This window comes from Notamacropus eugenii, chromosome 3, assembly GCF_028372415.1.
Source record: "Notamacropus eugenii isolate mMacEug1 chromosome 3, mMacEug1.pri_v2, whole genome shotgun sequence".
Classification (NCBI taxonomy): Eukaryota; Metazoa; Chordata; class Mammalia; order Diprotodontia; family Macropodidae; genus Notamacropus; species Notamacropus eugenii.
Window position 1 is genome coordinate 67,730,758 of NC_092874.1, and position 24,630 is coordinate 67,755,387.

At 35.0% G+C, this 24,630-nt stretch overlaps 1 protein-coding gene across 1 annotated transcript in view; it reads left to right on the forward strand.

The window, feature by feature from the left end:
• The window catches only part of YME1L1 (YME1 like 1 ATPase), a 40,058-nt gene extending 16,009 nt beyond the window's left edge, over window positions 1–24,049 (forward strand). The window contains exons 9-19 of the mRNA XM_072651793.1: window positions 4,966–5,056; window positions 6,329–6,481; window positions 7,424–7,556; window positions 7,997–8,059; window positions 8,819–8,931; window positions 10,431–10,586; window positions 12,929–13,080; window positions 14,023–14,149; window positions 14,238–14,311; window positions 15,962–16,048; window positions 22,181–24,049. Of these exons, the coding sequence (XP_072507894.1) occupies window positions 4,966–5,056; window positions 6,329–6,481; window positions 7,424–7,556; window positions 7,997–8,059; window positions 8,819–8,931; window positions 10,431–10,586; window positions 12,929–13,080; window positions 14,023–14,149; window positions 14,238–14,311; window positions 15,962–16,048; window positions 22,181–22,324 (1,293 nt within the window). The 3' untranslated portion in view covers window positions 22,325–24,049. The remainder of the gene's footprint in view (window positions 1–4,965; window positions 5,057–6,328; window positions 6,482–7,423; window positions 7,557–7,996; window positions 8,060–8,818; window positions 8,932–10,430; window positions 10,587–12,928; window positions 13,081–14,022; window positions 14,150–14,237; window positions 14,312–15,961; window positions 16,049–22,180) is intronic.
• The last annotated feature ends 581 nt before the right edge of the window (window positions 24,050–24,630 follow it).

Below are 24,630 nucleotides of genomic sequence, written 5' to 3' on the forward strand. Positions count from 1 at the left end.
TTTTTTGCATTTTGTATTTACCTGTATTACGTGTAAATTGTCTCCCTTATTAGCAAAAAAAGTACTTGAAGGCAGGGACTTTCACTTTGTATCCCCAGCTAGAGTCCAGCACAGTACCTGGCATACAATAAATCCTTGTTGATTGATTGTATTTTAAAGATATATTTTACTTTTTTCCTTCACTTTAATTCAACAAACATTTGTCAGGTACCTATTCTGTGTAAAGCTTTTGCTAGTTGGTGCTTCAGCTGTTGTTCTTAACTCTCTGATAATGTATAAAGATCTAAAGATTACACTGCTTTTGGCTAAAGTGCAAGATATGATGCTGATGCAGTATTTGCCAGGCATTTGTCACTATGCTATTCCACTGAGTTCTGTGAATATATACCTAACATAGTAATATACCAAAATAGAAGAAAGAAGTTGTACTTAGTGATGCATTTATGTAGCTCCATTCTTTTTCTTTTGTCCTGCTTGCTTCTTTTTCTATGTAGTTTGGGCTGAGGATTAGATGGGAAGATACCAGAGAAATCTGGAATGGACTAGTTTGTACTAAACAAATTGGGCTGAAATAGTGAGGCCAGGTTCGTGGCTTCATAGAGACATCTATAGCTGCCAGGGCCTTAGACAGACTTCTGTGTTAAGTAAGTTTACCTTTTTCACCCCCTCATTTTGCTTTTTGCCTCTTTCTCTTCACTTTGACTCCAAATACTTACTGCCTTTTTTCTGTTTCCTATCTCACCTATATCAGTCTGAATTTCTTTACTAAAAGTCAGAATTTTTATTCTCATTAATTTTTCTGGTCTTCAATTAGCCATTGATCTAATCAAACTCAGGTATAAGTGAATCCTTAGGAGGTGGGTAGGAAAGTTGTGCTTTTTTAATTGGGAAGGTGGGGGTATATGTGTGTATGGGTGTGTGTTTTCCTTAATGCTTGACACCTACATGACAGTATACCACCTAGCTCCCAAATACCTCCTTAAGGAAAAAACTGAGATTTCTTCCAGACTGAAGAATGATCAACAAATCCCTTGAGAAATTATAGTAACTTCTACTATAGAACTACACAAAAGTAAGACAGAAGCCTACAGGCAATAGGAAAGGAGGCCTGCCAACAAGCCTCCTAGCACAACTAAAGTTGGGCCAGAGACACATGTAGCCTGTAGAGTGTGTGTCTAGAGACAGCAGGAGTTGAGGTTCCCAGTGCCTCAGAGGTCCTTAGCTCTCTGTCCCGAGATGACAAGTCTCCAGCCCACTGCTCTAAGATCCTGTGGATCCCTGAATATCTGGTCCTCTGAATCTCAAGGACTGGGATTGGGTGGGGAGGCAAGAGAGTAAGAATTCTCAGGGAGGAGAAGTTGTGCAGGAACCCAGGTTACTCAGGGGAAGACTCAGCAGAGCCAACAGGGCCTGGCACAGAACCCCAGCTGAGAAATTAAATCTGGAGAGATGAGTAAGCCAGAGAAGACTTCTACTGGTATAATAAACAATTGTGCCTCTAGAGACCCTCAAGACCAGCCTGGATAGATAAAAAACTACAGCTGTAAACCGAGAATCAGAAGAAAAGAAGTGCATTTTTTGCAAGAACTACTTGACTGTCCAGAAAAAATGAAGAGCTTAAAAATGAAATAAAAGCTCTGCAGGAAGGAATGGGAAGGAGAATAAATAGGAAAAAAGAAAAAGAATCAGCAAAACCAATGCATAAAAAAATATGAGCAATTTTCCACATCCATGAACCGCCCCTTCTGCCTGTCCACCCATGTGAAAAGAAGTAGAGGAAGGTATCTTCTCATATTTCTTGGGGAACAAGTTTATTCTTTGCAATTTTGCAACATTCACTTTCAACAATTTTGTGGTTAATGTTCTTCCCAAAAGTCCAGTGATTCTCAGTAGGTCTTCTAGATGCAATTTTCAGGCCAGTTTTTCTTGATATCTTTTCTATTTTTTCCACCATGAGAGCTCTCCCATATGACAAATAGTATTTTTTTGGAAAGGAAAAAAGTCAGCACAACGGATCGATTCACTGAGAAAGCCTGAAAATGTGCAGTGGTGAACACCGGTGAACTTCTAGCCTACACAGAGAAGCAGATTACGGGTGTCTTCTCCTTTTTCTTCTTTAAGTCACACATGATCATCATAACTTTGGTACATTTACTTCTGACTTTTTGTTCTTTCCATTTCCATTGTTGTAGCTATTGTGTATGTTGCTTTCTTGGCTTTGCCTATTTTACTCTGCGTCAGTGTATATAGGCCTTTCCATGCTTTTCTGGTTTCCTGCTTTGTCAGATAGCATGGTGGCAGGCTCCTCCTTTTTGGAATTTATTTGATACATAGTAAATTTTTTCAATCCCTTCAGCTTCATTTTGTGTATGTAATTTTGTTTTTTAAAATGTGTTTCTTGAAAGTAGCAGATTGTAGGGGTTTGTTTTCTTGTCCACTCAATCTGTCACTCTTTCATTTTATTGGTTTCATCCTTTCACATTTAAAGTTTTAAGTTAGATTTATATTTTCCTTCTTTTGACTCTAAATTTTTTTTTTACAAGTTATGATTTTTCCTCCTTTTTTGCTGTAGATAGCATTATTTTTTTCCTTCAGTTGAGTCTTTTTTTTTAAACTGGCCCTTTTCCCACCCGTACTCTTCCTTTCACCCATAATCCCTTTCTCATTTGTTACTGTTTTCCCTTTGGAGTTTTGTTTATTAGTTCTTTTTCTGTCCTGCTTTTATCTGGTTATGTTTCTTTCCCTTTTTTCTTCTCAGTCAAGCAGATTTCCCTTTTCTCATCTCTCCATCAGCAGATCCTGTTCACATTTTTAAAATTTCGTTTTCTTTGTACTCCTTTCCAAAAAAGTGTTTCTCTCATCTTCATTATCTGTCCTCTTTGTTTGTTCTAGACTCTGCTTTTCTGTTTCATGAGCCTTGTAATTATTAGTCTTGTATTTGAGGTGTATGAGAGGAATCTAAAACCCTGCAGGAGGAGGTGGAGAGGAGGGGGCATCAGATGAACTTTGCTCTTTCCTGAAGTGGTCAAAGGAAGGTTGAATACTTGAATACCCACAGTTTTGTGTAGATATACGTGAACATGAAAACGGAAAGATAGAGAAGATAACAAGGAAGTAACAGGCCCAGACAAAGAGGTGCCTCATTTTGTGAGTGAAGATTAAAACAGAAAAAAAAATGAAAAACAAAGAGCTAGCATCTAAGGCTTTGTCTGTTTTCTGGAAAGGGCTAGATGAATTGTGGTTTATGAATACAGTAGGATGTTGTTCTTTAAGAAGTGATGAAAGAGTCAATTTTAAGATAATCCTGGTAGCGTGAACTGATGATGAGTGAAGCGAACAGAATCAGAACAGTTTGAACAAGGATAATGCGAAGCAAAGACAACTTTGAAAGACTTAAGACTCACCCAGTGCGGTGAGCAGCACTGGGTTTAGAGCATCTATGGTGAAATATCCTGGAGAGTAGTGATGGACTTAAGGTACAGAAAGAGACATATGTTTTGGGACCCTGCTTTATTGTGTCAGTTAGTTGTGCTTCACTGTACTACTTGTTAATAAAATTCTTCCCTCCCTACTTCCCTATTAGCAAAAATAATTCTGAAAAACAAGCTGATAAAATATTTTTTAAAATGCACAAAGAGGAAGGAAAAAACTCAGAATGAAGAGGCAAGCAGGACAATTTTGAAAGTAACTTGTGGAATTTATTATGTACCTTTAAAATTGTGTAATGTATGATTCCTACTTCATAGTGTTGTGAGGGTTATATGAAATAAATATAAAGTGCTTTGCAAACCTGAAAAGACTAGCTGCTTCTTTTGTTTTTAAATTAATCTAAGTTCCAAGGTGTTTCCTTTCTCTCTATCCCTCCCCCACCCATTGAGAAGGAAAAAAGTAAAGTACCCACTGTGCTGTACTGTATATGAAGTCATGCAAAGCATATTTCTGAGTTTGTCTATTAAGTATTTTAAAAAGCAAGTAGTATGAGATAGAGATTCAGTTTCATGTAAAATACTATTTTGGTGTTCTGTTGTATATGCACAACAGAAAAATTTCAGAATAAATGATTTTGGGAGGAGGGGCAGATAATAGTCCTACTGTACTCTGCTGCTCAGTGCATATTCACATAGGGTCTATATTCTGGTCTGGGTACTATATCTTAAGCTGAACATTTACAGGCTTGTCCAAAGGAAAGCAAACAATGGTCAGAAGCTACCTAAAATCATGTTGTTTAGGCCTGCTTGAAGAGACAAGAGCATTAGTTCTTAATTTTCCTTTGTGCTGTGGACCCTTTTCGTAAGTTGGGTAAAACATATGGACTCCATCTTAGACTGATGCTTAATAATTCATAATGAAAGGAAATGCTAAATTTCAGTTAGATGTTAATGAAAATAAAGATGTAATTTTCTCCTCTTTCCATTTAAGGGTTCTCTTGGGAATCCATGGCTCCCAGATTAAAAACTTCTGGACTAGAGAGGGGCAGTTAGCTTGACTGTTTATAAAGCATAAACCAAAAATTTTTTTGTGAGGAGGGTAGCAAATAGGGGAGATTGGTATGTTGCTTGTTTCACTTAAATGTTTAAGTGTTGGGGCTGGTATTTATACCTATATAACCCTTTGGCAAGCCCCTTAGTTACTCTGTATTTCAATTTTTCATCTGTAAAATGGGGAAAATAATATTTGTACTAGACACTAGACACCTAGTAATTGTTGTGAGGAAAGTATTTGTAAACCTAAAAGTCCTAAATATAAGCTATTACTAGCATTACTGTTGTGGGAATATATTTTGAGGTATGGTAGCATGTAAGCTTTTTTAGTTGAAATCAGAAAGAAGCCAAGTTAACCCTAACACCAGGTGATTTTTTCCAATGGAAAAAAATGTCTGCAATAAATTTTGCATTGCACGTGTGTGTTTGTGTGTGTGTGTGTGTAGGTATGTGTATAAACATATACATATCTAATTTGTTACAGGTGGAGGAAGCTAAGCAAGAATTACAAGAAGTTGTTGAATTCTTGAAAAATCCACAAAAGTTTACTGTGCTTGGAGGTAAACTTCCAAAAGGTAAGAGATCAGTCCTCCTCTAATCATGATGATTAAAGTTAAAAATAAAGTGAAACCTAATTAATTCAGACTCTACCAACTTAGGGTCTATCCTCCATTAAGACATTAGTTGAGCTAGTTTACTTTTCATTATGAAGAGAGAGGATAAATCAGTGCTGTTAATAACAGGTGGAAAGTTTAAACCAGTGCAGTCGGTGTAGGCTTGCTTCTTGTCTTGCTGCGCTGATATGAGCAGACGCCTGGTGTGGTATATAAATGATATTGGACTTGGAGCCAGGAAGATGAGTTCATATACTGCCTCCAGACTGACTAGCTATGAAACTGAGCAAGTTACTTACTCTTCCACTGTCTTAGTTTCTTCATCTGTAAAAATGAAGGGATTAGACTGGATGGCCTCGAAGATTTTTTTCCAGCTCTAAAATCTGTGATTCTGTGATTTTGTGAAAAAATCTCGGAGTGGAGACAACTGTTGTATTGAACAGCATCAATTCATCACAGAATAATCTTAGAATCTGTCATAGTCAGATGAGACTGATCTTTCTTTAATAAAATCTCAAATGTTGGAATTTAGTACTAATATGAGTTAACACCTGTCTTATACAGTTATTGTCTTCATAAAAATGGAGGAACTTTATTTTTCCATAGAATTTAGGATAGGGCTTTGAATTGGAAGGACCTTTCAAAGTCTAAATCTATAATCTTAGTGTTTTTTCCAGTGTTCTTTAAGGCAGATTGTCCACAGGCAAATCACTTTTAACTTCTCCAAGACTCACTTTCTTTCTCTGTAAAATATTAATAACTGTATTTACCTATCTTTGGGTTGTTGTGAAGGTTAGTGTTCAAGTACTTTAAGAACTTAAAGGATTCTGTTCCTAACTTGATCTGAAAATAACTTAAATATGGAAAAACTAGTTATAGGAAACAATTTGAAATTTATCATTGAGAAATACAAATTTTAGAGGAAATACCTAGATCAGAAATTCTTAATCTTTTTATTGTTTCACAGACCCCTTTATTATTCTAGTTAAATTTATAGACTCCTTAGAATAGTGATTTTAAATTCATAAAATGTATAGAATTATAAAGGAAACCAATTATGTCAGAGTACAGTTATAAAAACATTTTTTTATAAAGGTCACAGATCTCAGTTTAAGAACCCCTGACCTAGAAAGCAATATTTAGTGTCTTTTAGTTCTGATATCCTAATTTGCTTTTAGAAATTGATTTGAGAGGTTTTTTTAAATTGGATAACATGATTATTTTCTTCTTTAGGTATTCTTTTAGTTGGACCCCCAGGGACAGGGAAGACACTTCTTGCTCGAGCTGTGGCTGGAGAAGCTGATGTTCCTTTTTATTATGCTTCTGGATCAGAATTTGATGAGATGTTCGTGGGTGTGGGAGCCAGTCGTATCAGAAATCTTTTCAGTATGTTATAATAATATATGTATTAGAAAATGATAGAATTATTTACGACTTAAAGGGCATGGGGAAAAACTCCTTCACAAGAATTTCCATTTTAAAAGCAAGGACCTAAACAGTTCAGTTTCCTTTCTTCCTGAGCTGATCAGCCATGAATGACAGGGGGTCAGAATCATTATAGCTTGGATAGGAACTAGTTTTAGGGAATTTGGTGTGGTGAGTTAAAGTAGAGTTGCAGCCTTCCACAAAGCCAGTGTAGCCCTAGGATTTAGAAACATGATGGTGGTGGGATGGGTTGGAGGGTAGCATGGTCAGGGATAAATTAGGTTAGAGTCTACTAGAGAGGACTGAGGGTTTTCCCCCCACATTTTAATTCATTAACATAATAGTATGTAAATAAGGAATGCTGGCTGCAGCTCTTAAGGTATATAGTTCCATAGCTGAATATATTCATATTTGCTAATTTTGTATTAATGTGCTATCCTCTTTGACCTGTTCAAATGTTACATTATGTTAAGTTTTAAGTGAGTTTTATAGATGTCAAGTTTTATTTTTTTTCACAATGAACATTTCTTTTTGTATTCAATTTGTATATATTGTAGATCCTTGACAGTTATTAGTGGCATATTTTGTTGTTCAGTCATTTTTCAGTCTTGTCCAACTCTTCATGACCCCATTTGGGGTTTTCTTGGCAAAGATACTAGAATGGTTTGCCATTTCTCCAGCTCATTTCACAGATGAGGAATCTGGGGCAAACAAGGATTAAGTGACTTGCCCAGGGTCACACAGCTAGTAAGTGTCTGAGGACAAATTTGAACTCTGATCCTCCTGACTCCAGGCCCAGTGTTCTATCCACTGTGCTACTTAGCTGTCCCTCCCTACTTGTCATTTGTGTCAGATGGATGCTTTTTATTTAAATATGTTTGGATCTGTTTTCTCATTTGTTAGGGGAAGCAAAGGCAAATGCACCTTGTGTTATATTCATTGATGAATTGGATTCTGTTGGTGGAAAGAGAATTGAGTCTCCAATGCATCCATATTCGAGACAAACCATAAATCAACTTCTTGCTGAAATGGACGGGTAATTAAAAGTTGTTTTCTTTGTTTTTATGCCATATTAATTTTTGAACAAGTTATCCCTTTTTATAAGTTTTAAGAACTTTAAAGAAAATCTGAGTTGAAACTTAAATTTGAAAAACAGATTTAGCTACACTTCATATTTGTATCTGAGTTATTTGATAGTGAATTCTCCTTTGAAGAGGAACTATAGGAGCTCTTTGAAGTGTGTATTGACCCTGTGATATGTTGTTTTGTTCCTAATGTTACTAATCTGTAAGTGGTCCTTTTTAAGAGTTAGCCATGTTTTTCTGGCTAGTTAGCTCCTACATTTGGATTTAATTTAAGTAGTTTTTAAGATAGGAGATAAGCAGCCTCTACATTAGAATTTTTGTCTTTAATTGAAATTATCAATGAAATATGTCACTTACTTTTGTCATCACTGTTGCTTTTTTAAAAAAATAGTTTTAAACCTAATGAAGGAGTTATCATCATAGGAGCGACAAACTTCCCTGAAGCATTAGACAAGTATGTATAAAATTAATTTTTCATGAAAACTTCGTTTTAGAAATCTTTACATTTGCTTTGAGGAAATTTCTTAATTTAAAAAAAAATTGCACTGAAATTTTCTGGTTTATTAAAAATTGACTTATGCCTGGGGTTTCACAGATAGATAAAGCCTTCATTTTTCTTTGGTATAGTATGTGTGTGTCAGTGCACTAGTGACTCTTGTTCCAGACTCTTCTTTCAAAGTGAGAAGGGCTAAAGTTCCCATTCTGTATTCATTGTTCTTAATAAACCAATAGTGATGTTGCTTATGTTCTAGGGCTGGGGGTTCTTAATCGGTTTCAGCGAACTTATTTTTAAAAGATATTTTGATAACTGAATTTCAGTATGATTGATTTTTAAATTTGCAATTCTGTGCATTTTATTTTATGTTTCTTAATAAGACTGAAAAGAGATTCATAGATTTCCCCAGACTTCCAGAGAGGTCCTTGATACAAAAAAAAGTTTAAGAACCCATGCCTTAGTCCTTTCCCATATTTATTTGTCCTTCTGTGAATGTTGTTGGATATGAGCCAGGCCCTTGTATTCAAGGTAGTGGAGACTATTACTTGAATATTTCTCCAGAAACTACTTGGTTCAGTGACCTAGTTTCTGACTGCCACCCACTGCCATCCTCTTTTCCCTTGAATGAAATGAGTCTGGGGAGGTCTTAAATTTCAGTGCCAACTTTCAATGTATTGAACCTGGATTGTGGACTTTTTTTCCCACTTTTTTTTGTAGTGCTTTAATACGTCCTGGTCGCTTTGACATGCAAGTTACAGTTCCAAGGCCAGATGTAAAAGGTCGAACAGAAATTCTCAAATGGTATCTGAATAAAATAAAATTTGATAAATGTAAGTTAAAATTCCAGCTGTTTATTTTTTTCTCTCTCAGCACAATAGTGATAAGGTTGGTGAATGTTTTGAAAGACCAGGAACCCCCTCTTATCTCTCTTTTATGAATTGATTTCTAAAAACTGCATGCTAGAAAAATCCATCTATTATTTTTAAACTTTTTCCCATCTAAAATTGTGGTCTTAGTAGGTCTTTAAATGCTGTTTTACTATATTTGGACATAGTTGGTATTCAAAATGATTTCTATCTTCTGTGACTGTAATCTCTATAGAGTTATGTCTGAAATAGCAGAGCTGGATTGACAGTTTTTTCCACAGCACCATTAGTTGTTTGATAAACATTTTAGGTATTATGTGAAGAAGCTGTTCCTCTCTGTAACTCTTGTAAATTTGTGCTTAGGTGAAGGTTTAGTACACAAGAAGCTTCAGCTTCATCACTATTTGCAAGTCAGAGGCTAACAGAATGTTTTGAATTTGAATATTCTAACAGTATTTTTCCATATTTAAGAGTCACTATCCCAGGAGTAATAGCACTTCTACAATTAAGTTTTTCTGACCCCTTTAAGAGTTGACTGTTTCAGGCTATTATGACCGCCTAAACCGATGAAAGTGAAAATGAAGCAGCAGAGATATAGTCTGGGCAATATATTGTGTAAGACCACTTGCCTTTGTTTCCCTGTCTAGAAAATGAAGACTTCAGTGATCTTTGAGGTCTTTGTTAGCCCTAAGAAATTGTTCTGTGAATTTGTCATTGCAAGTGTACTGTTTTCTGATTTTAAGTATCAGGTATGTAGTCTCTTTAATATTTTAAGGCAGAGACAGACCGTCATGTAGACCTCATTGCTGCACATAGTTGGGCATCTCTAAATTCAGTTTTTAGATACCTGTGGTGATTGAGTCCTTTCTTTAAATGTTTCCTTTGATGCTTCATTGTGCTATGTAGATTAACCCTGAAAGTATGAATTCCATTGAGTTCTCTCAGGTCCTGTCAATCTTTAAAGGCTTTGAATGAGAGCCCTGGACCATTGTATAGTGGCTAACCTAGCTAAATAGAGACTTATCACCATGTCAGACAACATGAACTTTTGGGCTGCAGGGATTCTTGAAAGCCACCTTTTTTTTTTTTTTTTTTAGAGGATTTGCAATTTGTGCCACACTGATGAAATTATAGATCATTGAGTATTGAAGAACTGGTGACACTTGTGTCTTAAGGGTCATTTGAATGACTGCATTATAAAAGTAAAATCTTGTTCTGACCTTTTTACTGAATTGTGAAATCTAGTTTCCACTTTTGTCTGTTTCCTTTGAGGAGATGCTTTAAATGTTTATGGTGAATGTCATGTAGGTTCTAGTTCTACCCCTTTTGCCTTGATAGAACCATTATATAATATTTTTTCTTAGTATCCTTCAGAATTAAGTATTCAGCATGTTGGTATTTAATAGTAAATCCACCCTTGGCTTCCATTTTTAAGTTTTAGTTTTTATGTTCTTTTTACATAGCTGTTGATCCAGAAATAATAGCTCGTGGCACAGTTGGATTCTCTGGAGCAGAGTTAGAGAATCTTGTGAATCAAGCTGCATTAAAAGCAGCTGTTGATGGAAAAGATATGGTTACCATGAAGGAACTGGAGTTCTCCAAGGATAAAATTTTAATGGGTATGTTTCTCTTGTACTTTGACTTCCTTGCTTTTCAGTTTAACTGAAATAATTCAGAGAGTAAATTATCTTTGTAGGCATAAATTCCATTCTCATATCTTCCTCTGAGTGTGTGTGCGCATTTCATCATCATCAGACCTTTTTGGCAAGTCACAATTTCTCCAGGTCAATGTATAATTATGTAAAATAAGAGAGATGAATTATTGCATTTCTAAGGTTCTTTCCATCTGTAAAATTATACAGTTCTAATGTTCTATAGAACTAAATTATGTAATAAAATTATTAAAACCTGAATTTTCATGTTTAGAAGAATTTTTTTAAATATTAGAGTGTGAACTAAACACCCTTGAGCAGCATTTCCTGTTTTCATTGTAAGGTACCAGAGCTGTCTGTCTAGCCCTACAGTTCAGTTTTGCACTTAGTAACAAGAACATCAGTTTGATTTTAAAAGCCTTCCCTTCTGGCTGGAGAGAGACAACATGCTCTGAGGTATTAATCAAGCATTGTGTTAAGCATCTATTATAAGGCAGGTACTGTGTTGGAATTAAGAAAACAAAAATGAAACAGTTCCTGCCTTCATGGAACAATTACGTTTGTGTAGATGACCGACCTGTATATTGAATAAGAATGTACAGAAAGGTGAATTTTGGGGAGGTACTGGGAATTGAGGAATCAGGAAAGACCTCATGAAAGTAGTGACATTTGAGAAAAGCATTGAAGAAAAGTAGGGATTCAGAGAATTGGAATTGAGAAGGAAATGCCTTCTAAGCTAAGACAAAGAACTAGGAGATAGAATGATGTGTAAAGAACACCAAGAACACCAGTTTAACTAGACTGTTGGGTGGATGACAAGGAATAATGCTGGGCTGGGAAAGCAGGGAGGGGCCGGCTTTTGAAGGACTTTAAATGACAGAGGAGTTTGTATTTGATCCTAGAGATAATAAGGAGCCCCTGGAGTTTGAACAGAGTTGTGACATAGACCCATCCTTTAGGAATAACACTTTGGCAGTAGTGTGGATTGCACTGGGGAGAGACCAATTTGGAGGCTGTTGTAATAGTTTTGGCAAGAGATGATGAAAAACAGAAGACTGAGGTGGTAACTGTAAATGGACCGAAGGGGATGGTTGTGTGACAGATGTTGTCATGGTAGATTAATAAGATTTGAAAACTGAACAGAAATTAGAAGGGAAGGAGACTGAAAAATTGAGCATAACTGAGGTGGCAAACCTGGTTTTCTAGAAATAGAGTGACATCTTGAGTGCTGGAGGAAAAATAATGAGTTCTCTTTTGGGCATGTTGAATGTGAGATTCCTAAAGAATTTCCAGTTCAAAAATATTCTCCTACAGGTAATTCATGATAGGGCACTGAAGGATAACCACAGCAAGATTAGTGTTTGGGGCACAGCACCCAAACTGCAGATATGCTGTAAACAGAATAACCATTTGAAAAAAACAACCCTATAAACAAACCATACTACAAACTCATATTTGTAGCACAGAGGCATATATTGCTTGAAAGGAGTTCAGTAAAAAAATTTCTTTAATTTGTAATATGTTAAGTATTTTTTACATAAGATTCCATATTATCATGTGTCAAGTGCCAGAACTCAGTTCTGAAGACTCATGCATAAAAGGATAATTTTCTTCGTCCATTTTCAGTACTTAATTTTGAAATTTTCCTTTCACCTTTGCCCTTTAAAATACCAGTTTTCAAATTTTATTTTTAGAGTTCATTCTAAACATAGTGTTGTAACCATCCAGAAAAATAAATTCAAATATCTAAGTGATAAAGTTTTTTGTTCATATGTTTATATGAACTGTGGTAGGAAGGTAACAAAAACTGCTTCTGTGATCCATTCTGAACTTTTTATTTCTTGTAATTCTTCCTGCTTTAGTTGCTCTTAGTATTTCAGTTATTTATATAATTGCAGTTAGCATTTATATTTTTGTTCTGATTTTACTTTTTTCACACTGTATTAGCTTTTTGGAGGGGGAGAGAGACTAAATATAGTGATGTTTTGGATTTTTTTTTACGTGAAACAGGACATGTATTTTCTAGAAATTGAAGTGGATTCATTTCTTAAAGCATTGTTATGCTTTAAAAATAGGGGTAGTTTGACTTTCATGTATTACAAAACTGCCCTTTATTGTGCAGGGGCAAGATTGTTTTTTCAGATTATACTTAACTTTATTTTGTTTGCTTCTATGTCTACCCCCCTAAGGATGTAACAATAGCAGGTTCGATAACACCTAATATTGTGTTAAGTCATATAACTTCTTTGATTCAATAAAATATTACTTCTTGAATGTACTGTTTCATGTAAGTGGTTTCTTATTTTTAGGTCCTGAACGTAGAAGTGTAGAGATTGATAATAAAAACAAAACCATCACTGCATATCATGAATCTGGCCATGCTATTATTGCGTATTACACTAAAGATGCCATGCCTATCAACAAAGCTACAATCATGCCAAGAGGACCTACGCTTGGACACGTGAGGCTTTAGAAACTTTTGGTTTGATTTTCAAGTTAAAGGTCCCGGTAACAGTCATTAGTGAACACGTTGATGAGTAATGATGTTTTGTAATCTTTCGAAATGTAATATGTTCTGATGGGTAGAAAATGGTCACATCTTTAATTGAAACTGTTTTTGAAATTTTCTTTATGAACTTCCTTGAAGATGTACCAAAGATTCTTCTGAAATATATTTTTCTTGATGAGTGCTTTTTGTTATTTAGATACAGATTCGGAATGTATCCTGTCTTTAATTCTTGGACAACATTTATTTCTTAAAGATCACAAAAGCATGAGTCACCAGTTCAGTATTTTTCTTAACTGTTCTGGTTTAGAATCATGTAGCAGAAGTTCCATTTTAATATTTCCTCTTAACTGTAGAAATTTTAATATCGATTCATCTTTGATGACAATGTAGATCCTCCCATAGTATTGTACAGCCTAGGTAGAGTTAGGCTGTTGAGTGTCACGGTGGGAGAGAGGGCTGCACTTGGAGTCAGGAACAGCTGTGTATACCTTGGACACTCAGTAGTTGTGTTGGTGACTCTGGGCCAGGCTGAACTTGGAATATCTTAGTTTCTTCATCTGTTAAATGGGGATAATAATAGCGTCTACTTTTAGCTCGGCTGTGAGGATTAAATGGGATTATGTTTATAAAGCATTTTGCAAACCTTAATAGGCTGTATATAAGTGCAGTTATCATTATCATTGTTACTGTTACTATCCTCATTTACCCTGTTGGCATAAAATAAGTATTGGTTCAGAAGTGGAAATAATTTTCATTTTGTATTGCTGCTTTTCTAATTAATTGGTTCAGAGCATAATGCTAGGTGGTGAGTAGTAGGAACACTGATTTTTTTTTGAGTACTGTAATATGACTTTTTCCTTCTTTTAGAATTTGAACATTTCTCTAATTTTGTAGGTGTCACTTCTACCTGAGAATGATAGATGGAATGAAACTAGGTCCCAGCTGCTTGCACAGATGGATGTTAGTATGGGAGGAAGAGTTGCAGAGGAGCTTATATTTGGAACTGACCATATTACAACAGGTTGATTGTAAAGAATTTCTGTGCTTCAAGTATTGGTTTACTAATGTAATAGCTTTTAAAAATACTGATTTACTTATTTTTATACTAGGTGCTTCTAGTGACTTTGATAATGCTACTAAAATAGCAAAGAGAATGGTGACTCGATTTGGAATGAGTGAAAAGGTAAGAACTCATTTTTATCTCATTTCTTTTTTTTTTATCTTTTCCTTTTGAAAGATGCCTTATTTTTCCCACAACTGGTAAAAACGTATGAAAAGTTTCTCATTATTTGGTGAAGTGGTGAAACAAAGAAGATAAGCATTTTCCCTACTTAATTGATTTAAAAGTCCTTCACTTTGTAAGAAATAACTGTATTCAGTAAATTTCGTTTTGTATCCCATATTTATTCACATTTTATTTCATTGATTCTCACTTGCTTCTAGTAGACATTTTGAAGCCTATGGCAATATAACCAGTATTTAGACTGTATAGAATTTGAGCCTTCCACAAAAGGAATGGAAGTAATGACTTCCAATAAAATGACTTTTTATCATGTTTCATTCCACTACGTTGTCATACTTGATCTAGGAGTGCACATTTCTCTCTTGTACGGTACTTCTAGTTTGGGAGAAATATGAAAGAAATTACAGGATTGTAGGATTCAGAACTGGGAGCGACAGAAGAGATCATGTAGTTCAATGGTTCCTATTCCGTGATTCTTGATGATGGCCCAGAGTTTGTACTAAAAACTCTTTAATGGCATCTTGAGCAGTAGATAATTTTTAAGAATATTACAGGCAGTATAAATTAAATTACCTGGGTATTTATCACACATTAAAAAAAAATCCACATTGGGAGCTACTCTCTCCTAATCTGCTCATTTTGCAGATTAGGAAACTGAACACTAGTGAGGTTAATTGATTGACTCAGTGTCATATAAATGATTAAAAGTGGAGCCCAGACTTTAATCCAGGTACTCTGATTTCAAAGTTCTTTTCATCATAAAGCCCTCTGGTATTCATATTCAGCATATATTTAAGTTAGGGAAATTCAGTCCTAAATGGTTGGCAAAGAAAGGAGGACAAATAATAATATAAAAGATTCTTGACTTAAAGTTTCAGCATGACTTTCCACTCAGTATGAAAATACCTCAAGAGTGTAAAATGGGAGGCAGAAACCTGTTGTTTTTCTCAGTTGGTTTCCATTCCCAGCACCTTTTATATCAGCCCTTCCCTATATTGAATGGGCTTCTAGAATCTGTTTTTCGTTATCCTCATAGACAGTCTTTATTCATCTTTCTTAGACTGGTTGAACTAAGGAGAGGGACAATTTTGGTTGGCCTTTTTTCCATTTCTGGTCAGCTAGAATTGTTCCTGCCACGTTCCTTCTGAAATTCTTATGTCCTGTCTTGCTTCATGGTAAAGGAGGAAGAAGGAAGAGTTATGTGGTATGATCAGTCACCCTGTGATAGGATCATACTTAAATATGGAACTCTTTCAAGAACATATTTTCCCCTCACCAGTTTGTACTTGTTCATTTTTCTATTTGAGTAGAACTTATGTTTTGTTAAGTCTTCTGATCAATAGCATATCTGGGTATATTAAAAAAAAAATGTATATCCAGTTGTTTACATAGCAGCTATTTCAGATCATCTGTTCTCTGTTATTGATAGAAAATTATGCTTGATTCTTTTGTATTTATTAATATTTAAGTTTTATCCATGAAATTATTTCTTTTTCAGTAGTGGGAGGTAAATACTGTCTTCAAGTATGTTGTATAACTTAGAGACTTTTACATTTTTTTGATGAACTGTTCTCTTCCGTTTGGTTTTAGCTTGGAGTCATGACATACACTGATACAGGGAAATTGAGTCCAGAAACTCAGTCTGCTATTGAACAAGAAATAAGAATACTTCTAAGGGTAAGACTATTTTTCTACTTTTACTCATGTAATATGAAGGCATGGTGTTCCTTAGAAACATCTGTTTAATAAAAGATAGCAGATGTCTTCTCATCTTGTGCTTTTCTTGTCCGTGTTCTCCCAGTGGGAATCAATCCAAATTCTAGAAGCCTTTCTGTCCATTTGCATTTTATGAGTATGAGTAGTGTTCTTCATCTGTTTTCTCACCTTTTCCGCAGCGGATCCTCTTTTTCCAATCACATATGTCCTCACTGATACTCTTATACAGTATCTTTTGGATAGGTCATCTTTGGAAATATACCATAACTCACTTTGCCTGTGGCCGCTGAGTGCTTCTCTGTTCCCTTTGGTTCAGTTGTAAATGTGATTCTTCACTGTTTGTGGTATTCAGTGATTTGCCGTTACAGAACATCTGTGGGAGAACATTTGTGTTAAAAAAAAAAAGATGGATTTATATGTTGAAAAACAGCTTGGAATTGTTAAAAGAATTCTTCAGTTTCCAAATGCCCTCCAGCCCATATCCATTTTATAGGGTTTGTCCTGACTAGGTATACTAATTCAATGGACTGGATATCCAGTTACATATTATTGTCTTAAGAATGGATACCTTAGTTTTCCTTCCTTGGTTGTGAGGCCAGTTTCTTACTCAGTAATCATGTATCTCATTGAGGGCATCCTGTGACATTCTGAGATGTAATTGAACGAGTGCAGCAGTGTCTATGAACAGGGGCTTCTGGAATACCTCACCGTCTTGAGGAAACCCCTCTTCCATCTGGAACTTGCTGTCCCACAGTTGTTAGCTCTTATCTCTTTCTAATGACTTGGTTATTTACCCAGAGTCACTGGGTGGTTGTGGTTATTTCTGTGATTGCGTTTACCAAGAAATCTGGTATGGTCTTATGTGAAAGACTTCTTGTTGGAGAAGAGCCTTCAAGAGTGCACCCTGCTGTGCTGAGTCAAGTGCTTTGTAAATTGTTACTACTTATTTGTTTTTAACATTAATTTAAAAACTTGATTTCCAAATTTACTCCTTCCTGTCCCTCCCCTCTCCACTGAGAAGGCACTAAGTAATATGATATCAGTTGCACATGTGAAGTCACCAATATATCAGTAAGACTTGTGAAGGGATGCAAAATGTATTTCCATATTAGCCATATTGCAAAAAAAAAGAAAAAATAAGTGAAATAGTATGCTTCAGTCAGCTCTCAGTTTATTAGTTCTCTCTCTGAAGGAGGATAGCATTTTTTATCTTGAGTCCTTTGGAACTGTCTTGAATAATTGTATCGATTACTAGATGTTTTCCTCTAATAAACAATAAATATGACATGACTTTAACAATCATCTACACTATTTATGTGATTGTTAAGATGTCATGTCTTCACATTTTCATCTAGTTTTTCATTCGTATAAATATTGTATAAAGAGGAGAAAAGGCACATACTGTTTAGTTATTGTTCTTTTTTCTTTTTTTTAAACAGTTACTTCTAGATTTTAAAAAATGATGTATTTCTTTGAGCAGCTATCTATCACATCTCATGTTATTTAGTCACAGTAGACAGAAATAAGGGTTAATTTTATTGAAAGTCTTAAAAATAGCATATAATAGTACAATGAGAATCTAAATCTGTTTTTAAAGTGGTCATACATTGGTTAATTTGGATTGGTTTTTACTCAGAAATATCTTTGAATACAAAGATATTTCATGGATGGGGACTGTGTTCTCTTCAGCATGAATCAGGAGGGAGGGGAAGATGCTGCATGTTCATCAAAGGTTAGAGCTGTTCTGGGCTTACAGCTAGAATCGTGTTTTCCAAATCACAGTTTCCACATAACTGTGATTCCGTAATATTTAATCTCCTTGTGTGTATTCCAAGGCCATATCTAACAAGGTGTTACATGATGCATGGATGGATAAATCTATAAAAGGCAAGTATTATGGCCAGGTGAACTGCAGGCCATATCCAGTCCTCTGACAATGGGGGTCTGTGGTGAGTTGTTAAAATTACACAAGTCACAATATACTGAGTTTTGCAGTTAAAAAAAATTAGTCCCCTATAAAATCCAGCAATTTTCCAGGGACACAATCATGTGTTGAAGTCATTCCATCAAAACAGAAGTTGCAAAGTTAGGCTGTCTTTGCAAAGACGTTTTGATTTTGCCATCGTTTTATTTTTATAAATTTTATTCACAGTGTAAACACCAATGTAAACAGCACATAGCTGAACACAAAAAAGAAGTTTCTATGTGAAACTGAATCTCTATTTCAGAGCTCTTGTTTTTTAAAATAAAATTTATGTATATAATTTGCTGTTGTCCTTGTCTTTGTTTCCTTCTGAATTTCCTTCTGTTCTGTGCATTTAAAAAAAAATGTTAAAAGGACCCTTTTTTGATCATCAGTGTTGCTGACTTCCTTCCCCTGATACACTCAAAACAGGCATAATCAGGGAGAGCATGATGTCTAATATTATATACTTCATCTTATGTCCTTTGGAGATGTCAGTCATTTTATCTAAATTTATTGATTTCGTTCTAAGTCTTTCAAAAGAATTTTTCTTTATAATGCCCTTTTGGAAATTGTTCTGTAGTTTCTCCTTATTTCATTGTGCTTCAGTTCATGCTATTCAGAATTTCCGAAACTGTTTCTTGTCATTTCTTGTGGTCCAGTAATATTCCATTATTTTCATATGCCATCATTTGTTCAGCCTAGTGGTCTAAGAGGAAATCTAAGGTACCCCTTTTCAATTCTAGTTCCTTTTTCTCCTATCCCTTTTAATTTCCTCTTTATGATCAGAAAATTTTCTTTGTTACTATTTCCCCCTGGTATCATCCTCTCTCCATTCCCTTTCTCTGTCTTCTGCTGAGTTTGATGTGTTTTTATACCAGAGAGAGAGAAAGAGAGAGAGAGAGAGAGAGAGAGAGAGAGAGAGAGAGAGAGAGAGAGTGTGTGTGTGTGTGTGTGTGTGTGTGTGTGTGTGTGTGTGTGTGTGTGTGTGTGTGTGTTAAATAACATTGGCACTTTGTGGTGAAAATCTCTTAGTCCAAGGAAGACTCAGACTAAAATCCTGTCTCAGATACTTAGGTCAACAAGTCAATTAATTGTTGTTTGCCTCAGTTTTCTCATCTGTGAGATGCGGATAATAAAACAACCGACGTCCCAGGGCTGTTGTGAGTTTCAAATGACATCATATTTGTACAGTGCCTGGCATATGGGACATGCAATGTAAGTGTTACTTATCAAATCAAAATCAAATAAATGATTTTTAAAACAGTGACCAATTAAACCAATGGGATTTAGTTGTATCACTGTGTAACTATGTTCTCTTGTAGAATATTTATGGAAATCTGTTCCTATTCCCTTCTCATATCTTCATTACATACACTTGATGCATGTTTAGATAATTCTTATTAAAAAGTTTATATGGATGAGAAAGTGCAGGGTATGGTGGCTTATATCTGTGAGTGTCTGCTATCAGGAACAGTGAGGCTAGTGGATTGCCTGGGCTTATGAGTTCAGAATTGCAGTATGTTAAAGCTGATAGTATGGACCAATATGGGTAGCCACTCATGAGGGGGAGGGTGGTGTGGACCAGCTGCTTAAGGAAGGACAAATATGCCCAGGCTGGGAACAGAGGATGTTGAAGCTCCCATACTCCCATACGGTAGTGGAATTGGGTCCACGAATGACTACTGTACTTCCAACCTAGGCAAGCCCAACCTAGGCAAGATAGCGACACCCAGTCTTTACGGATTTTATAGGTTGACAGTCTTTTCGTTGCTTTCTGATGGCATGGGGTAACAAAATCTATTTTTTTCCCAGTGCCATTGGTATTTCCTCTTGTCATATGTGAGATGCCCTGTGCCTTCAAAATTGTATTACTTCTAGCAAAATCCTCCTTTGTATGCACTGCTTCTGGCTGGTTGTTTTTTTTCATCCTGCGTTTTCTTCAGTGATAGCACCACTTTGTCTGGTAGCAGATCTGGGTCATTGAGTCCACATGTGGTGGCTTCAATGTTTTTGTTGGTGAAAAGAATGTATCGTAAAAATCTTTACAGATTTTTTTCATTTTCATCTATTTGTTGTCCTTTTTTGTTTTATCCTTTAAATGTCCTTAGAATGCTTCTCACCAAGCTTTCTTTAAGCATAATTTTTCCTTCCATTAATTTTCACTGTTTTATGAGATGATATGGCTCCTGATCTTTTGCTAACCTTCCTTTTGATGATATTATAAGAAGTTTTATTGATACATTCTGTTTTGTCACAATTTCTAGATATTGTGCTCACCCTTTTAACAAAGAGAATAGTTAAGTAAAACCAACTGATCTAGTGGTTCTCTCTGACAGTGTATAATCTATATTATAATAATATAATAAGATAATCTATGTCTTTTATTCCCACTTCTACCAAAAGGAGAAAAATGCTACCTTATTTCTTTTCCAGAACTAAGATTACTCATCTTTCAGCTTCATTACACATTCCTTTTTTTTCTTTTAAAGCATTATGGTTAGTGTATATATTGTTTTCATCAGTTCATTTAAATCTTCTCATGTTTCTCTGAATTTTTTGTATTCATCATTTCTTCCACTGCAATAATATTCCATTTTGTTCACACAGCATTTAGTTTTTGAGGCAGGCATTTCCCAATTTCCTTCCAGCTTTTTGCTACGATAAGAAATGTTGTGGCTGTAAATATTTGGCTATATAGTGGACCTTTATTTGTATCTTTGACCTTCTTGGGATACATACCTAGTAATGAGATGTCTAGGTCAAAAGGTATGAATAGTTGTGATCTTTCTCATATAATTCAAATTCATTTTCCAGAATTATTGGACCATTTCACAGTTCCACTAAGTATATATGTGTATCTTCTAGTCATCTTCATTTTTTTGCAAATGAGTATATTCTGAATTGGTGTTTTTCTTGGCTGACATATTTTACTGCTTGACAGGAAAATCGAGCATTTGCTGACTGAGATGGTGTCTCTAGTCTTTTTTAAAGGTCTTGTTATGATAATTAATTTACATTGGTTAAACTTCTTTAATAAATGGCATAATTGGCATTGGTGTCCATTCTTCTGTTTTCCTCCTTTTAGCATCATTTTTTTATGTGGGTCACTTAGTTTAACTTTCATGCCATATCTTTACATTTTCTACTTTTATATTAACTTTGATTTTTGTTCTAACAAGTTAGTGATCTAATAACTACATAAACATAGATTAATTGGGAATAATTCTTGTTTAATTTCCAATGATAAATTTATTGTTATTTTGTACTCACCATTTTCAACACCTTTGGTTTTCTCTTGCTTGTTACTCCTTAGATTATCTGACATGTTTTTCACTGCCCTTTTTTAATGCTCAATTTTACATTAAGGATGAAAATGTGTTGAGTTTAAGAATTATTCTCTCTCTCCTTTGCAACAGAGATGTGTACATCACCTAGTTGTTTTCATGTTACTTTTGCCTACTTATGAGTACTACAGCAGAGGAATGGATAATTTAAGAAATGTTGTTGTTGCCTTTTAATGCCCAGCAACACTACTGCACTAACATTTTTATTTGACTCTCAAAGATAACGAATCATGCTTTCATTCAGTAACAACTTTTTTTGTCTTTAGGTTTCACGCATGGGTGCGCGTGTGTGTGTGTAAACTGATTATTTTTTAGTTTTTAGTGTATCAGTAAATTAGTTGATGTTTATAGATAGCCCTGTGCTTCTTAGCATGCTCAACTTCCATTTATGCCACTTCCTTCTGTTCTTGCCAGTTAGAAAAGGTGAGAGGAGAGTAAGAAGCAGTTTTATTGATCACTTTGTTATAAAGGTTGTAATAGTCAAAGAGTTAATTACTAAGTATTGAACTTACCATTAATGAGCACCTCAGTACTTAGCTAGATTGCTTCTTGTAAGGCAGATGTTTATATGTTGCTGAGACCCTACTCAAAGCTCTTACAATTTTGAAAAGCTTGGATTTTGCTGGGATAGTCTTGGAAATTCATAATCCACTCCTGAACATGATGAAATGTTGGGACTAGGATTTTATGGAACATAAAACTCACTTTTTATAAACTATTTTCCTTTTTAATTTTCACAGTAGTAAATTTTTTGAGGTTTTGTGTTTTATCTTTGCATTTCAGGACTCATATGAACGAGCAAAAAACATCTTGAAGACACATGCGAAAGAACATAAGAATCTAGCTGAAGCTTTATTGACTTATGAGACTTTGGATGCCAAAGAAATTCAAATTGTTCTTGAAGGGAAGAAACTGGAAGTGAGATGATAAAGCCGTTCTTATGGATTCATACCTGGTTTTATTTGCAAGAATGTAAATCTAGCAGTGCAGTAGTCTCCTTATGCAACAGCTTTTTTCCCCTTCCTGATGCGTGCTGTCATGTATTAATGATGATAATATACTTTGTTGTGAGTCTTTTGTTACATTTATCTGATTTCGGTTATTCTCAGTGACACCTAGAACAAATTAGCTTTCCATAACAAATATCGTTATAGACAGTGAAGAACTATCAGGATTGAATACAGCTTGAGAGACTTCAGTCAGACTTTAAGTTGGAAGTAATGCTGCAGCATACTTTTCAAGGCTAGTTATGCTGCTAGATGTAGAGGGAAAATGATGCTTATGTGGAGTATTTTGCGCTTGATTAATTAAGTTGTTAAAGGATTATCTTTGTAACTTAATATTATCAATGGTTTTTTGGCACAGAAATGATGTTATCTAGTTGTAAACCCTGTATTTGCTAATTTCAAAGAGAGAACTCATAATAAAAGCCTAATTATATTCTACAATTATAGCAAATGGGTTTTTTAAATCTGAAAATTAGGGAATTTGTGGGCATAGAGACAAATGCAAAAATTTGAAACGTTCTATACTTTTATGTTACCCATATTCTGTATATCTCTAGATCACCAAGTTTGTCACCATTGTAAGGGAAATTGTCTCATCCCTGGAAATTTGTCATAAACAACCCCCCCCCCCCAAAAAAAAATCCTTGTGTGATTATGCTAGGAAGCAAAGAAACACAAACATTTGGTTTTGAAGGATTCGTTAACAGGACATGTTGGCCTTTGTCAGAAATTGAGAGTTGTTTATATTTGGGTCGGAATTCGGCTTACAGAAGATGAACCACTTGTTCTCTGCAGATTCTTGAATGCATTTTATTTGAACTAGCACAGAAATACTGTTGCAGAGCAGTGCTGATACACTGCTACTATAATGAAACTTTACCCTTTAAGTGATTAATAATAGGTGTGTTTTTTTAAGATCTCCAATATATGCATGTTCTTTCTTGTAGAAGATGAGTGTAGTTGAACATGTCTCTCTCAAAGATATTCCTGACTTACTTTAAAAATCTCATTTCTATAAAGATTTCACCAAAAAAGTACATTTGGGTTACGTAAAATCTCATTGGCCATTTCAGTAAAAGACATTCAAGCTGTTAAAATATCCAAACCTTCATGAACTGATTTATGATCAGATTAATTAAATGTTGGTTTCGGCAACATACAGTTATGTTTCTAGGTTTTTTACATGCATTTTAATGGGAATACGTGGTTATTTCATAACTACTGGTTATGACATTTCTAACTATAAGTGTAGAAAATCTTAAACATTAGCATACTTTCGAAATAGTTTATACTAGTGAAAGTGACAATTAAAGATCTGAATAAGCACCTCGCAAAGATGGAATAAGGATCATCTTTTTCTACAAGAAATTTTTCTTTTTTGTAATTATGCCACTGATCCCCATTTTTTAGCCAAGAACATAGTTTCCTTTCCTTTCAGAACAAATGCTTAGTACAACTTTATACATGGTTTACCATGTTTTCCAAACAGTCTCAAGAATCTTGGTCTGGAACATTATTACAGTGAGAAGCTAGCCTGTTAAGAGTTATATATATGTATTGTGGTAACCATGCTTTCGGGAAAGGAACCTCAAAAAAAAATATTCTTTGTCTTTTGTTTCTGGAACAATAAAAAATTTGAATTAGGTGTCCTGTCTCTTTTTTTCCTTCAAGACATCTTATAAACATGATTTATAAGTTTTTAACTTAAAATTCTTTAAATTATATATGTGATAAAAACATACGTTATAATTTCAGTCAAGTGAGTAAGTATTAAGAGTTTTGATTCTTGTTTTATGTGGAGAAATATAAACTTGTTTCAGGTTGTCTATGGGGAATGAAAGTATCACCACTGTGCTCCAGTCTGCAGTGTATTTGCCTCCTGGCACCTCATGTTTGACTTCAAATAATCAGAATGCCTTTGAGTGCTCTTTCATTTCCCTGCAGTTAGATTTTACTTTAAGTTGAGCAGTAATTTCTCTACCCCCAGGGGCTTCTGTCTTTTGTTACCTCATCTGAGACATACTAAAAGAGTCTTCTAGATACTTTATTACTTTTTAGATTTTGCTAATAGTATATGATAGCTTGCATTTACATCACTCTTTACATAAGTTCTCATAATTTTCACCAGGAGACTTGTGAATTGTTAGCATAATCAGTATCCTCCCCATTTTACAGATACAGAGTTACAGATACAAAAAATACAACCTCAGAGATTGTGACCTATGA